The 16,331-nt window shown below is 41.3% G+C and overlaps 2 protein-coding genes and 1 pseudogene across 3 annotated transcripts; all 3 read left to right on the top strand.

Annotated features, from left to right (window-relative positions):
- The first annotated feature begins 2,378 nt into the window (after positions 1-2,378).
- Positions 2,379-3,489, top strand: LOC308087688 (N-acetyllactosaminide beta-1,3-N-acetylglucosaminyltransferase 3-like). The gene has a single exon (XM_080431755.1). It carries the CDS (start codon positions 2,412-2,414, stop codon positions 3,453-3,455), a length of 1,044 nt encoding a protein of 347 aa, XP_080287881.1. The 5' UTR covers positions 2,379-2,411; the 3' UTR covers positions 3,456-3,489.
- A 4,242-nt stretch (positions 3,490-7,731) lies between these two features.
- On the top strand, positions 7,732-11,643 carry LOC308086950 (arrestin domain-containing protein 2-like; the record flags this gene model as incomplete). The annotated part of the gene is made up of 7 exons (XM_080430592.1): positions 7,732-8,023; positions 8,733-8,947; positions 9,183-9,285; positions 9,512-9,768; positions 10,075-10,240; positions 10,392-10,471; positions 11,551-11,643. 7 exons carry the CDS (start codon positions 7,732-7,734, stop codon positions 11,641-11,643), a joined length of 1,206 nt encoding a protein of 401 aa, XP_080286718.1.
- Positions 11,644-14,902: 3,259 nt separating this feature from the next.
- Positions 14,903-16,019, top strand: LOC308086949 (N-acetyllactosaminide beta-1,3-N-acetylglucosaminyltransferase 3-like; annotated as a pseudogene). Its single transcript has one exon. The product of its transcript is annotated as an N-acetyllactosaminide beta-1,3-N-acetylglucosaminyltransferase 3-like (transcript).
- Positions 16,020-16,331: the final 312 nt, after the last annotated feature.

Raw genomic sequence — 16,331 nt, 5'->3', positions numbered from 1 at the left:
TTTCCTAATTTGAAGGCCTTACTCTGTAGTGTTGACCCATGAGCCCAGGTATTTAAAGTTAATTACTTCTTCCCTGTTATATATGACTTCAGTTTTATTGGCATTCACCACAAGACCAACATTGGCACACTCTGTCTCCACTCTGGTCAGGACCACCTGTGCCTGCTCCACATGGTCAGATAGCAGCCAGGTGTCATCTGTATAGTCTTAGATCTGAGTAGAACAGGGAGTGCTCTGCGGAGAACTACGAGCGACGAGAGGTGAGAGGAGAGGTCACACTTGTTAATAGCATATTTACTTCAGATTGTTAAAAACTGTAGATATACAAAAAGCCGAGGACACAGAGGGGGAACAGACATAGCACTTTTGGGACTTTGTTGCACTCTGGTGGCCATGAAACTTCGATTCGCACATGCGTCTCCTCATGTCTAACAACTTTCATGGTCTGACTTTTGACCTCTGACCTTTAGATCTCCCACCATTTTGAATTATATGAAAAGCAGTTAAAATCAAACTCCTCCTGGGATTTTTGAGCAATCTGCACAAAAAGGAGTAATATAAAAATGTATTGTTTTGCAAAAATCGGCCTACTGGTGGCGCTATAATAGGGCAATGTTAAAAGTGTGGCATTTGTTCCTCAACTGCGAGTGTGTGTGCAAAGTTTCACCGCAATCGGACGCTGCGTTCGTGATTTGCGGGCATTTTGTTCAAAACAGGCCACTCCTGCAAACTCAATCTTAGCCAATCACGTTGGAATATGACAAATCAAACAGATCCGTCTTGATTACATGACCATAGAGATCATGTGTACCGATTTGTGTGAAATGTGGATAAAATCTGAAGGAGTAATATCAAAAAATGTGTTTTACATAATTTGGCCTCCTGGTGGCGCTATAAAAGGTGAAAAATGCAGGGCAAAGGTTTTTCCTTGGCCTCTAGGGAGTGCACATACAACGTTTTACATAGATCGGTGCAGTTATAGGTAAAAATGTGAATCGGCCTGTCATGGTGCCACCATGAGGCTGATTTCAAAAATGTCAAGTGGCATTTCTTCCTCGGCCTAGTGGGAATGTGCATGCAAAATGTCACGGAAATTGCACGATGTGTTCATGATTTGAGGCATTTCGTTCAAAACGGAGTACTCCTGCGAATTTTGGAAGCCAATCTTGGTCAATCAGGATGGAATATGAAAAATCTGAAAGACCGGTTTCGTTTAATGACTATAGAGATACTGCGTGATGTTTGGACAAAATCTGTAGGAGTACTGTCAAAAAAATTGTTTTGCAAAAATCTGCCTTCTGGTGGCGCTATAACAGGCACATGTGAAACATTTGGGCCAGAAGTTCTGCTCTGGCAGCCTTTCGGCCTAGCGGAGACAATGAACAATAAAAGGAAGCCTCTGCACACTCAAAACCGTTCAAATATCAGATTTTATTTTAAATTTTGTATAACAAGCTTACATAGACCTTCATGCATGAAGCAATTACTGAATATACTGTACTGTCGCATTCACTGATTCCTTTATATTCTGTCTGAATAGTTTTATCCACCTGCGCTCTGGACCTATGATGATATGATGCCAGTTGATGTTATAGGATTTTATGATGTTATGATGAATGTTTTATGTTGGTCCAAAGTAGACAAATGACACATCCTGTTTATGAAACGTGTATCGGTGACACTTTCACTTTTGCACTTTTCGCCCTTTCTTTCAGTGAAACAGTCCATGCCAAGCAGGAAATACTGTGGTGGGTGAAACCAAACCGTCTCTGCACATAGGTCAGCCTTGGTAATGTATGTTTAATTATTTTGCTGTCTTAAAGATATAGATTATATAAACTTCTACAATTTATAAAATGCAGGTGCTTTTAAACTTCTAAACAAGTTATTCTAGTATTTTTGGATGATATTTGTTCCATGAATCAAGTACAATATTAATTTCAGCCTTAAAAGTATACTAAAAGGATCTTACATTTTTGCATGTTTAGCTCACTGAAGTCATACTGTATTCTTTACATTACTGGTGACTAATTTCCATCGTCTTGACCTTTATTCATTTCAGTATGTTATGCACGTGCAAATCAACGTGCATTTTGAAACTTGCTTGATATAGGTAGCCTACACTGTCTACACAGTATGTGTAACTAGGACCACAACTATCAATTGTTTCCTAGCCATAATTGTATTGATTCCTTTTAAAATTATTCAGATTAATTGATTTTTTTAATTATTTTTTGTATTCTTTATAGAATTTGATCAACTAAATGGATTAATCTGATTGTAGAGTGTCAAGGATGAGATGGAAACTGTCTCGCACGGTTGAGCGGATGGGCTTCATGCTGGTTGGAGCCGCTGGGGCGTTGTGCTTGGTCGTCCTTTTTAAGCAACGCGATCCTACCAACGATGTGGTAATGGGAGACGTGACAGCAGGTCTGAGGATTAAGGCAGCCAACCAAAGGACCTCCTCTCAAGCTTCATGGCCAACCTGCCAGAGGAACACATCCATGGCAGACAATGTGGCAAACTTCTCCTCTCTTCCCGCTCACATCCAAGACCACCTGTATTACCGACACTGCCGTCACTTCCCACTGCTGCTGGATGTCCCTGACAAATGTGGGTGGCCGGAACGATCCAAAGACGTCTTCCTCCTGCTTGTCATTAAGAGCTCTCCGGGGAACTACGAGCGACGAGAAGTGCTGCGTAAGACCTGGGGAGAGGAGAGGTTAGAGAGGGGCAAGCAGATCCGTAGGGTGTTCCTCGTGGGAACAACAGGCAGTGGGCTCAAGCAGCAGAGGCTGAATCAGATGCTAGAACTGGAACAACGCGAGCACGGAGACATCGTGCAGTGGGACTTCAACGACTCCTTCTTCAACCTCACTCTGAAGCAGGTCCTCTTCCTGGAGTGGATGAGCAGGAACTGTCCACATGTCAAATTCCTCCTCAACGGGGATGACGACATCTTCGCCAACACAGACAACATGGTGGAGTACCTCCTCACCATGGATGGCAACAGAAAGAAATGGAACAGAAAGCACCTCTTCGTTGGGCACTTAATCAGGGGCGTGGGTCCCATCCGGACGCCAGCGAGCAAATATTACATCCCTGTTCAGGTGCAGGAGTCAGAATCGTACCCTCCGTACTGTGGTGGTGGGGGGTTCCTCCTGTCAGGATACACAGCCTCGGTCATATACAACATGTCCAAGACCATTACCTTTCTCCCCATCGACGATGTGTACATGGGAATGTGTTTGGCCAAAGCAGGGCTCAAACCTGCTTCCCATATGGGTGTTAAGACTGCAGGACTACACGTCCCCGCACGAAGTCTAGATCCATATCACCCCTGCTTTTACAGGGAGACTCTACTGGTACACAGGTTCATGCCACCTCAGATATATGTCATGTGGCACGAAGCACGTGACCCTAACATAAAATGTGGGTTGAATTTCTCCTTTTAGGTATTCCTTAGTCTCACATGGTCAGACCTACTGTTTTATATCATCAATTCCAGTGACAGAGGGTCTGAATCAAGTCAACATGTCCAGGTTTTACCTTTTGAAATGTTTATTTGATTCCCCTGTTTTATTTTTGACTGCACTTTCAATTTATACATGTTTGTCTTTTTTATATATATAAATATATTCTGTTCCTATTATTTTATTTCTTCACTTTTATGTAAAGCACTTTGTTTGATAAATTGCTATTATTATAATGAATATATAACTGGAATATCAACAGTAATTATAACCTTTTGTGTTTTTGTTAAATGAAAGGCACATACAAAGGATGCACTCTAAATGAGGTAAAACTATTCATGTAGATTCTAATCTCTCAAGAACAGATTCTGCTCGTACAAACAGCAGAGGGCGCTGTTTTTCCTTCTCATTTGGTTCTGGGTCCCAGATTGTGTAGATTCTGAATATTACTTTTTTCAATAATATCTTTATAGATTTTTTTTTCATTTTACGACAAAGACAACACAAACACAGCTCACACGTAGAAATAGAAATACATAGCCTACTTTGTTAGGTGCTTGACAATCTCTAGATGGGTGAGCGGTAACAGGATAGGTGGGGACTATAGGGACATCTGGGCACACTTTCAACTGTCACAGCATGTGGTTTAGTAGTTTTAACTCCCTGACAACACTGACAACTGTAGGCTACTGCACTTTCATAGAGTAACATTACATTAAAAGCTGTTTATTCACCGTTACAATTACAAATGTAAAGGAGTTTGTATCAAAGACCTGTGGGGGGACCTGAGGATTTAGAGTCCACCCCAATGCTGCTTCTAGGGAATTGGTTCTCAAAGTGGGGTCCTTGGGGGATTTCCAGGGGGTCCCCAGCAAAAGTATTTAATGTAGCATGTATCACAATCCTTTCAACCACTTTAACCAAAATATGTTGGCTATTCAAAAATAGCAGATGTACAAGCTCACAGCGCCGATCGATCTGCTAGCTATGTTTGAAAATATTTGAAAAATATCTATGTTTTAACACAAATCTTCTCTTCAGGGGGTCCCTGGCACAAAACATTTTCAGATGGGGTCCTCTGTCAAATACATATCAATTTGGGGGTCCTTGACACAAAAACGTTTGGGAACATCGGCAGTTTGTGCTGAACTAAATGCCAACCGACTACCAAGTCTGTTGCAGTTTGAAGTAGTCTGAAGTAGTCTGTTTGGTAGAAACTAAGTCACCTTAGGGATACGGGAGTATAAATAAAAGTCAAGTGTGCAGCACTGTCAACACCAAATATCTTCCTTTTAGCAGGCTAAATGATGGTGATGAAATCCAAGAGACTTGGCAGTGCACACTGTCAGACCACTAGTTTCACCCCATTATTATTCAAGTACATGTACATGACATGATGACAATCAGGAGCAATTTGGGTACTTAATGTGTGTGTCGTCTTGACAGTCAGACAGGCTACAGAAATGTTGACAAATCCCCCTTCCCTGAAACTGAACCTCATACATACATGCACATTTATTATTATTATTTTTAAATTCTAAACGTTTCCCTATTTCAATGATAAAATATTGTCTCACGTCTAGCAAATATATTTCAACTTCTGACTCAATAGTGGTCATTTCTTTTTTTCACCGCTAGATGGTGGCAAGGAGCTAAGTTTTTGCATGTGATGTAATTTCGTCTGACAAATAAAGTTGACACTTCCTCTATAAATAATTTGTGTAGGCTATAGGCTATATCATATTAGGTTAATGCCCTGATGATTTAATGGCATACATGGTCATTCTTCAGAAACGAATGAACAGGAGTTATTGTCAAATGCAAGATAATCAAAGCATGTTTTACATGGCATAGCCTAGGCCTACACATTTATTTTCTTTCTTTCTTTATTCTACCAGTTATATCATTCTGTATATTTAATTTTAACGTTTAAAGTTAATTCACAGTCTGTTGCTCAGCTCACCATTAAGAATGTATAACGTCAATATGACTTTATGTGATTAGATCAATGAATTGAGACAACAATTGTGCATGATAAATAAAAGTCAGGTGTACAGCACTGCCAACACCACATATCTTCCTTTTAGCAGGCTAAATTATGATGACCAGACATCACCACTAGTTTCACTCCATTATTATTCAAATACATGTACATGACAGTCAGGAGCAATAGGGTACAATGCGTCAGACAGGCTAATAGACATTAGACAAATCCCCCTTCCCTGAAACTCAACCTCATACACATAATCACATGTATTATTATCGTTATTATCTTTAAATTCTGTAGTAGTAGCAGCATGTGTTTTAGAATGTAATAACAGGGAAACAGCTTACAGTTTAGAAAAGCAGCAGAAGCAGTGGACCACATTTGCCTAATATTAAATAATTACATTTAATACCCTACTTTATTAAGACATAGGCATAGGCCTACAGTATAGTCCTATACAATTAAGCCTATACTTAATGATGATTAATTGAATAATTAAACGTAATGTTCAAGACCATATAAGTTAACCTAAATACATTTGCACAAGATCCAGGCCCACTTCACACTGACAATGGAAGGCAGGTCCAAGTATCTGTCTGTCTGTCTGTCTGTCTGTCTGTCTGTCTGTCTGTCTGTGTCTGTCTGTCTGTCTCTCTCCCTCAGTGCATTAGGTTTGTGTACAATAAATCTGTTTACATGCAACTGATGAATGTTCTAAAGCAGTGGTTCTTCTTCTGGACCATTATTTCAAACAATCCTAAAGAACAACCCCACCTCCCCACAACAGTAGGCTGTAGAATATAAGAAGGCATAACAGTCATTTCTATTTTACAAAAAATAAATGGCAAGACCTATAATGCGTTATAACCACATTTATAATGCATTATAATGATTAGGCATTAAAACACTTGTTATAAATGTTTATAATGATGCATAACAACTTATAACAAGGTTTATGAAGTATTATAACTGTATAATAATATAATATATTAGTGATGTCATAATGCATTATAACTTCAATGTACTTAAAGGTCGGGTCTATAATGCATTATAATCACATTTATAACGCATCATAATGCATTATAATGTACTTATAACACTAGTTATAAATGTTTATAATTTATAACAAATAAACTTTATAACTAACTAAATTAAGGTAGTTATAATGTGCTGTTCCACTGAGCATACATTTCTAATTTTCATAATTATTATGGACACATTTTTGATACATTTAAGGAAGGTACCAATGCCATCTATTTTCACAATATTTCAAAACATTTCCCGTGGATCACCTGTAATTATGTCATGACCACTCGTGGTCCGTGGACCACTGGTTGAGAAACTGTTCTAAAATAACTGAAATGTGTTGAACTTTATTCCCTATCACAATAAAGATCTGAGGGTGTTACTTTCTTTTTGTGTTTGAATTCCATTTGTATGATTTTACAATGAGCGATAGGCTATTCACAAACGAGTGGAACAGGAAATCAACCTGGACTCATTTAAATTGTTTATGTTATGTGAGAAGTTTCTCTGAGGCATCCATGATGCTGCTCAGTGGTTTCACCGAAAGAACCATCAACAATGACAGCCTGTCACTGACAGGAGGCTCCTCCCCTTCCTGGGGGGCCGCCCCCTTCCAGGCGTTAACGCTATAAAGACGCTCATCCCAGTATCCAGATCTTATCCACACATCCTTTGCTCAACTCACAACAACAGAAGCTAACAGAACTTATCCCTGGGAAATAAATATTTTGTCACATTTGTGGGATTACAACGCACAGATTAGCAGTGGTGGAAAGTAACTATAAGTACATTTACTCAAGTGCTGTACTTAAGTGAATTTTTGGGGTATTATTTTTATTTTACTGGAGTATTTCCAATTTTCAAAACTTTTACTTCTACTCCACTACATCTCAAAGGTAAATATTGTACTTTTTACACCACTACAATTATTTGAAATGTTTAGTTAGTTAGGCCTACTTTGTAGATTTGGATTATTATTACAAAACCACTTCAGACCTATATACTTTGGCAATTTGAAAATAGCCGATCTACAAGCTCACAAGCTTGTAGATCTGCTATTTTCAAAGGATTTTTATGCATTTTATAGATTTGAAAATTTGTGAAATGGGACTTTTAAGTACATTTTGATACCAATGCTTTTTAACTTGTAACATAGAGTACTATTTATACACTGCAGTATTGATACTTTTACTTCAGTAAAACATTTGAGTACCTTTTCCACCAATGCAGATTAGAGATCTCAAGATGATTTTCGACAAGGTGGAAAAGTTCTCCATCGTCTTCGGCTCTCCCCCGGAGTTCGGCAGTGGGGGCGTGGTGTCCAGTGGGGGCGTGGTGTCCAGTGGAGGCGTGGTGTCCAGTGGAGGTGTGGTGTCCGGCAAGGTGGTCTTGGAGCTGAGTGGACAGAGCAGAGTGCAGGCTGTCAAACTGCAGGCAGAGGGCGTCGAGAAAACGCGCTTCTTCGTCGCTGCTGACGCCTGTTACTACAGGGAGGACGTGGAGTATCTGAACCTGAGAGAGGAGCTTCTGCAAGCAGGTCACTATCAATGATATTCATTAAATACGACCAGTGGTGCTTATTTGGAGAAAAGAGAAATTTGGACGAAAAGATCTTAAAAATGGGAATTCAGTATCTTGTTTCCTAGTTCAAGCATGAATCAGGCGATTAAAATAAACATAAAACATATTTTGTGTATTTAACAAGACTGTTAAATACACTACAAATTTACCATTGCAGCAATTAGTGTTCATAACGCATGTTGGCTGCATGTCTCAAAACAAACCCATTTAAAAATGTTAATGAAAAATGACAGAAATACATATAGGCTGAAACACTTTGTGGTAGAAAATTGTTGCTTATCCTGTATGAGCTCTCTCTCTCCTGATTGGTATAACCTGGCCTGAAAATGTATTTTCTGTTTACTGAAGAGCAGATGGGGAGACCCCTGTTGCTAAGCAAACACTATTTCTAATGTTTTATATCACAATATAGAGCTATTTAACACATATTTTCAGTGTTAGAGGGAGAAAGAAAAAAAGACTAAGGCCATTATCTTATTTCACTGTACTGTAGGGTTAGGGTACAAATGTAGCACTAAAAGAACACTGCTGTTGGTGATAAACCATGCTGCAATGTTTTGTCTATACCTGGAAAATACTTCTATATCTGCTGTTATAACTATAATAATAATCATTATTATTAGGAGAGTATAATAACATGTATTATTTGTTTATTTCCCACTCAGATAATGGAGAGCTGACAACACTCTCTGCAGGCATACATGAGTTCCCCTTCAGCTTCCAGCTCCCAGAACGTCTGGCGACGTCCTTCGAGGGGAAACACGGCAGCATCCGTTACTGGGTGAAAGTGACGCTCCACCGGCCCTGGGCCACCGTCAAGAAGATCAAGAAAGAGTTTACAGTCATCGAGCCCATGGACATCAACACACCCACCCTACTGGTAGGAAGATACATGCAGTTCAACTGTAGCGTTCGACATGCTTTGAAATTGAACTTGTATTTTAAAATTGTAGTAAGGTTTGTAGCCCTTCTCTGGCTTTTCCTCTGCGCATAGGACTATAATGCAGAATAGTGGTTGTTGATGTATACAAAATACATCAAATCAGCTTTATGCTTAATCGGTTTCTATGGAGTTAGTCATTCATGTAAACCTGTTTTTGTTTTGCCCATTTCAGGCGCCACATGGTTGCACCAAAGACAAGATGGCACGCGTGTGGTTCCAAGACATTGGACAGGTGTCCATAAGGGCAAAGATAAACCGCACGGGTTACACACCAGGTAAGAGAGCTCTTTTCTAATCAACATCCCATCTCTGTTACGGCTGTCAAAGTGTGTTTTCTTCGTTCAGACTGACATCAGAAAAATGGGAAGGGGCACAAGATAGATTAACGTTTCTGGGGGTGTCGATAGGCCAGCTGAGGGTTAAATATGGGTCTGAACCACTTTAAAATTAAAGAACCACCATCCTCAATCTGTACCCCCCACACCCCCACTGTGCTTGCAGGCGAGGTGATTCCTGTTTTCGCTGAGTTTAACAACTCCAGCTCTCGGCCAGTGGTGCCCAAGGCCTACATCACCCAGGTGCAGACCTTTATCAGCGAGGGAACCTTGAAAAAGAAGCGAGTCGTGGTGGCGACGCTGCAGGGTGACATGGTCGGAGCGCACCACAGGGAGACGTGGCACGGCCGCGCCATCAAGATCCCCTCTGTTGTACCCTCCATTCTGCAGTGTCGCACCATCAAAGTGGAGTACATGCTCAGGGTAAGCATTTTTCTCTCTGTTCTCAGTGGTTTACACTGAGAGGAAACACAAAACAGGCCACTTGATGGAAGCTTGAGCACTGTACAGAAATCAGAGAGCATGTAATCAGTTTGTGGTCCAAGTGGGAATGGAACCCTACATCTTGGCAGTGCTCTGCTGACTGCGATACTCAGCAAATGGAACCTATAGATATATAAAACGAGCATATTCTTCACAAACAAATAATATAATACATGTGCTCATACACAGCCAAGACTTTGTTACATGTCATACTAAAACGGTCCTCTCCCATGGTGCTTTCCTCAGGTTTGTGTGGATGTTCCTGGGACGTCCAAGCTGTGTGTGGAGCTTCCGCTGGTGATGGGAACCAACCCTCTCCACTCGTTTGGCAGCTGCACCTCTTCCAGTGTCATTCATCAGTACAGCGGCAACCAGAAGTGGCTCGACCATGCCATCCCGGAGCAGCTTTTGTGTAAGGATCCGGTCCTAACTTTCAACATTTATTGCAAACAAAATATGAATAGAAGTTTGGGTGGCGTCCCACAGGGCTCGATGCTTGGACGTGCTGTGTTCTGAGTCCGGACAAAAACACTAAATCTCGCCTTTTGATTCTCTTCCCTCAGCTCCCCCTGATTACAGCTGCGTGGTGACGGATGGGGAGGCGATGCAACGCACCTCCTCACCACCTCCTGCCTACAGCGAGGTTAGTAGTGTCTCTTCACCACGCAAACCACCCTGTTCATCCATTACCCAGTCAGCCTTAGTTTGGGTTAGTTATTATCATATACCACTGAGATATATAATCAGAGAAATAAGAGATGAGACTTTGCAATTCGTTTAAGAAAGATGAAATGGTAAAGCCCTGAGGGACTGAATATTACAGCATGAAATGTTTAACTATGGGTATCAAAAACATAAAATGTATCTGTCTGCCAAGTGTTTTATTCTAGAAACTCATCCATGTTTTCTCTCCATTATGCATACAGGTTTACCCCATCCCACCTCACTGCATGACGTGTTGAACCATGAACTCCACCCACGCCTCAAGCGACGGCCCGACTAAAAGAGACAGTGCAGTGCAAAAAACATACTACACACTCAGTTCATTACGAATTCCGGGTTGGCACTTTAAGACTGCTGCTACTTGCACAAGAGACTGAGGTGTACTCTACCTTTATTTTGTATTTTATTTATTTATTTATTGGGTACACACCTGTATATTTTATATTGTTTTGGTATTTGATATTTTCCCTTTTTTACTCTTATGATTATCTATTTTGTAAAATAAATGTACCCACTCTTTTATACCTGTAAGCTTGCAATGTGACAATAAACGTATAAGTTGAAGTTGGAATTGAGTTTTTCTGGGTTTTGCTTGCACGAAATGAGCACGAGCGCGAGAATTTCACGGGACCGCACCCGCTTGCCTCTCCGGACCTCAAGTCTAAAGTCACCAAAATCAGGACTCGAGTCCAAGTCGAGTCTCGAGTCCAAGTCCCCACCTCTGCACAACATACATAATCAACACAATCAGCAGCAGCAGCAAAGAAAAAAAAACAGGTTCCTACCCTGAGATGTCTTCTTGGCTTCATCAGTTGTATAAGTGGTGGCCAGGGTCAAACTTTGGATCCCTCTCCCTAGGTCATCCTCGGATGAGCCCTCCAGTGGCATCTCCAGTCATCTCCATCCTCCATACATCTGGCTAGCTCGCCAATACTTTCCTCCCCTGCTTCTTTCCTTAGAACGGCAGTGTGATCAATGCTCATGTGTAAGGTCTCATAGCACAGGTTTAATGGCTGGGAGCTCCCAGAGTCGGTGGCAGTAACTGGCCAGCCTCATTCTCCTGGCTGCTATCTTCTCACTCACCCTCAGTAGCCCTCCATGCAGATGCTTGTTGGTAACATGTTCATCCTGGTTGATGTTTAGTGCTGCACGGCATTCTGGTGTAGCACCAATCCAGGGACTTATATATAGGCTATAGAGGGTCCAGCATTAAGACGTATAGGCTTGTAAAGGACTGGCCCAATAAGCGACTGGAAACAGCACAGAGTCAGGAGGTAGATTGCAACCAAAGGTGCTTTTTATTCATCCAAAGTTCACAGACAGGATAAAGGCATCAGCAGCAAAAGGTGGCATGGTGGTCGGCAGCTCCACCATGTCCTAATACTTAACTAATATAAACTGAGTGTTTGTTTCTGGCAGCCTTTTATACTCAGCTGAGCCAATCAAGTGCGAGTCAATCAAGGGTGGGTTCAACCATGCTGCAGGTTACCTCAAACATGCAACAAATCTAAACCACACATTCCATTAAACATCTGAATCAATACCCCTGGTAAATACATATAACTTATGCACCCTATTGCAAAACAAACCATATCACATTATTAGAAGCTTCCAATACACAACACAAAACCCCCCTCTCTCTCTTCTACCGTGGTCCAGTCCAAACCCATATATGGTGCTCGGGCACCCTGGGGACTCTTTTGCCCGAACACCCTGGAACAGACAGACATAAGCAGTATTAAAATCACAATCAAACATCACATATATATTGCCAAATATTATTTTGCACTGAACATATTGCACATTCCTCTTATGTTATTGCACTGACTATTGCACTTGCCCATCATGATCAAACATCTTTGTGTGCAAATATACTGTGCAAAAGAGCAAAGTGCATAATGCTGTGCAAATATAAATAATTCAATAAATACTGGTACAATATATATGTGCAAAATAAGTTGTGTGCAAAATAGTGCCAAATATAAGTAACGGAGGACCTCTTCGTTACAAGGCTGAATGATATGTTGGGGGAGGTTGGACGTACGCTTAATAGTGTTCATGCCATTCTAAGCCATGCAAGTGATTTCCTAATTTTAAGGCCTTACTCTGTTGTGTTGACCCATGAGCCCAGGTATTTAAAGTTAATTACTTCTTCCCTGTTATATATGACTTCAGTTTTATTGGCATTCACCACAAGACCAACATTGGCACACTCTGTCTCCACTCTGGTCAGGACCACCTGCTCCACATGGTCAGATAGCAGCCAGGTGTCATCTGTATAGTCTTAGATCTGAGTAGAACAGGGAGTGCTCTGCGGAGAACTACAGTACGAGCGACGAGAGGTGAGAGGAGAGGTCACACTTGTTAATAGCATATTTACTTCAGATTGTTAAAAACTGTAGATATACAAAAAGCCGAGGACACAGAGGGGGAACAGACATAGCACTTTTGGGACTTTGTTGCACTCTGGTGGCCATGAAACTTCGATTCGCACATGCGTCTCCTCATGTCTAACAACTTTCATGGTCTGACTTTTGACCTCTGACCTTTAGATCTCCCACCATTTTGAATTATATGAAAAGCAGTTAAAATCAAACTCCTCCTGGGATTTTTGAGCAATCTGCACAAAAAGGAGTAATATAAAAATGTATTGTTTTGCAAAAATTGGCCTACTGGTGGCGCTATAATAGGGCAATGTTAAAAGTGTGGCATTTGTTCCTCAACTGCGAGTGTGTGTGCAAAGTTTCACCGAAATCGGACGCTGCGTTCGTGATTTGCGGGCATTTTGTTCAAAACAGGCCACTCCTGCAAACTCAATCTTAGCCAATCACGTTGGAATATGACAAAACAAACAGATCCGTCTTGATTACATGACCATAGAGATCATGTGTACCGATTTGTGTGAAATGTGGATAAAATCTGAAGGAGTAATATCAAAAAATGTGTTTTACATAATTCGGCCTCCTGGTGGCGCTATAAAAGGTGAAAAATGCAGGGCAAAGGTTTTTCCTTGGCCTCTAGGGAGTGCACATACAACGTTTTACATAGATCGGTGCAGTTATAGGTAAAAATGTGAATCGGCCTGTCATGGTGCCACCATGAGGCTGATTTAAAAAATGTCAAGTGGCATTTCTTCCTCGGCCTAGTGGGAATGTGCATGCAAAATGTCACGGAAATTGCACGATGTGTTCATGATTTGAGGCATTTTGTTCAAAACGGAGTACTCCTGCGAATTTTGGAAGCCAATCTTGGCCAATCAGGATGGAATATGAAAAATCTGAAAGACCGGTTTCGTTTAATGACTATAGAGATACTGCGTGATGTTTGGACAAAATCTGTAGGAGTACTGTCAAAAAATGTGTTTTGCAAAAATCTGCCTCCTGGTGGCGCTATAACAGGCACATGTGAAACATTTGGGCCAGAAGTACTGCTCTGGCAGCCTTTCGGCCTAGCGGAGACAATGAACAATAAAAGGAAGCCTCTGCACACTCAAAGCTGTTCAAATATGAGATTTTATTTTAAATTGTGTATAACAAGCTTACATAGACCTTCATGCATGAAGCAATTACTGAATATACTGTACTGTCGCATTCACTGATTCCTTTATATTCTGTCTGAATAGTTTTATCCACCTGCGCTCGAGTCTGGACCTATGATGATATGATGCCAGTTGATGTTATAGGATTTTATGATGTTATGATGAATGTTTTATGTTGGTCCAAAGTAGACAAATGACACATCCTGTTTATGACACGTGTATCGGTGACACATTCACTTTTGCACTTTTCGCTCTTTCTTTCAGTGAAACAGTCCATGCTAAGCAGGAAATACTGTGGTGGGTGAAACCAAACCGTCTCTACATATAGGTCAGCCTTGGTAATGTATGTTTAATTATTTTGCTGTCTTAAAGATATAGATTATATAAACTTCTACAATTGGATGATATTTGTTCCATGAATCAAGTACAATATTCATTTCAGCCTTAAAAGTATACTAAAAGGATCTTACATTTTTGCATGTTTAGCTCACTGAAGTCATACTGTATTCTTTACATTACTGCTGACTAATTTCCATCGTCTTGACCTTTATTCATTTCAGTATGTTATGCACGTGCAAATCAACGTGCATTTTGAAACTTGCTTGATATAGGTAGCCTACACTGTCTACACAGTATGTGTAACTAGGACCGCAACTATCAATTGTTTCCTAACCATAATTGTATTGATTCCTTTTAGAATTATTCAGATTAATTGATTTTTTAAATTATTTTTTGTATTCTTTATAGAATTTGATCAACTAAATGGATTAATCTGATTGTAGAGTGTCAAGGATGAGATGGAAACTGTCTCGCATGGTTGAGCGGATGGGCTTCATGCTGGTTGGAGCCGCTGGGGCGTTGTGCTTGGTCGTCCTTTTTAATCAATGGCATCCTACCAACGATGTGGTTATGGGAGACGTGACAGCAGGTCTGAGGATTAAGGCAGCCAACCAAAGGACCTCCTCTCAACCTTTATGGCCAACCTGCCAGAGGAACACGTCCATGGCAGACAATGTGGCAAACTTCTCCTCTCTTCCCGCTCACATCCAAGACCACCTGTACTACCGACACTGCCGTCACTTCCCACTGCTGCTGGATGTCCCTGACAAATGTGGGTGGCCGGAACGATCCAAAGACGTCTTCCTCCTGCTTGTCATTAAGAGCTCTCCGGGGAACTACGAGCGACGAGAGGTGGTGCGTAAGACCTGGGGAGAGGAGAGGTTAGAGAGGGGCAAGCAGATCCGTAGGGTGTTCCTCGTGGGAACAACGGGCAGTGGGCTCAAGCAGCAGAGGCTGAATCAGATGCTAGAACTGGAACAACGCGAGCACGGAGACATCGTGCAGTGGGACTTCAACGACTCCTTCTTCAACCTCACTCTGAAGCAGGTCCTCTTCCTGGAGTGGATGGACAGGAACTGTCCACACGTCCAATTCCTCCTCAACGGGGATGACGACATCTTCGCCAACACAGACAACATGGTGGAGTACCTCCTCACCATGGATGGCAACAGAAAGAAATGGAACAGAAAGCACCTCTTCGTTGGGCACTTAATCAGGGGCGTGGGTCCCATCCGGACGCCAGCGAGCAAATACTACATCCCTGCACCCTCCGTACTGTGGTGGTGGAGGGTTCCTCCTGTCAGGATACACGGCCTCGGTCATATACAACATGTCCAAGACCATTACCTTTCTCCCCATTGACGATGTGTACATGGGAATGTGTTTGGCCAAAGCAGGGCTCAAACCTGCTTCCCATATGGGTGTTAAGACTGCAGGACTACGCGTCCCCGCACGAAGTCTAGATCCATATCACCCCTGCTTTTACAGGGAGACTCTACTGGTACACAGGTTCATGCCACCTCAGATATATGTCATGTGGCACGAAGCACGTGACCCTAACGTAAAATGTGGGTTGAATTTCTCCTTTTAGGTGTTCCTTAGTCTCACATGGTCAGACCTACTGTTTTATATCATCAGTTCCAGTGACAGAGGGTCTGAATCAAGTCAACATGTCCAGGTTTTACCTTTTGAAATGTTTATTTGATGCCCCTGTTTATACATGTTTTTGTATATATATAAATATATTCTGTTCCTATAATTTTATTTCTTCACTTTTATGTAAAGCACTTTGTTTGATAAGTGCTTTACAAATTGCTATTATTATAATGAATATATAACTGGAATATCAACAGTAATTATAACCTTTTGTGATTTTGTTATAGATCTTGTAGACATGTAAAGA

The sequence above is a fragment of the Gymnoscopelus braueri genome, assembly GCF_963280865.1.
Source record: "Gymnoscopelus braueri genome assembly, chromosome: 6".
NCBI classification, from domain to species: Eukaryota; Metazoa; Chordata; class Actinopteri; order Myctophiformes; family Myctophidae; genus Gymnoscopelus; species Gymnoscopelus braueri.
The sequence above is the reverse complement of the archived record's forward strand: the minus strand, read 5'-3'. Positions and strand labels throughout refer to the sequence as shown.

Coding starts and splice junctions, on each gene's coding strand:
- LOC308087688 (XM_080431755.1), top strand. CDS start 2,412: ATGGGAGACGTGACAGCAGGTCTGAGGATTAAGGCAGCCAACCAAAGG.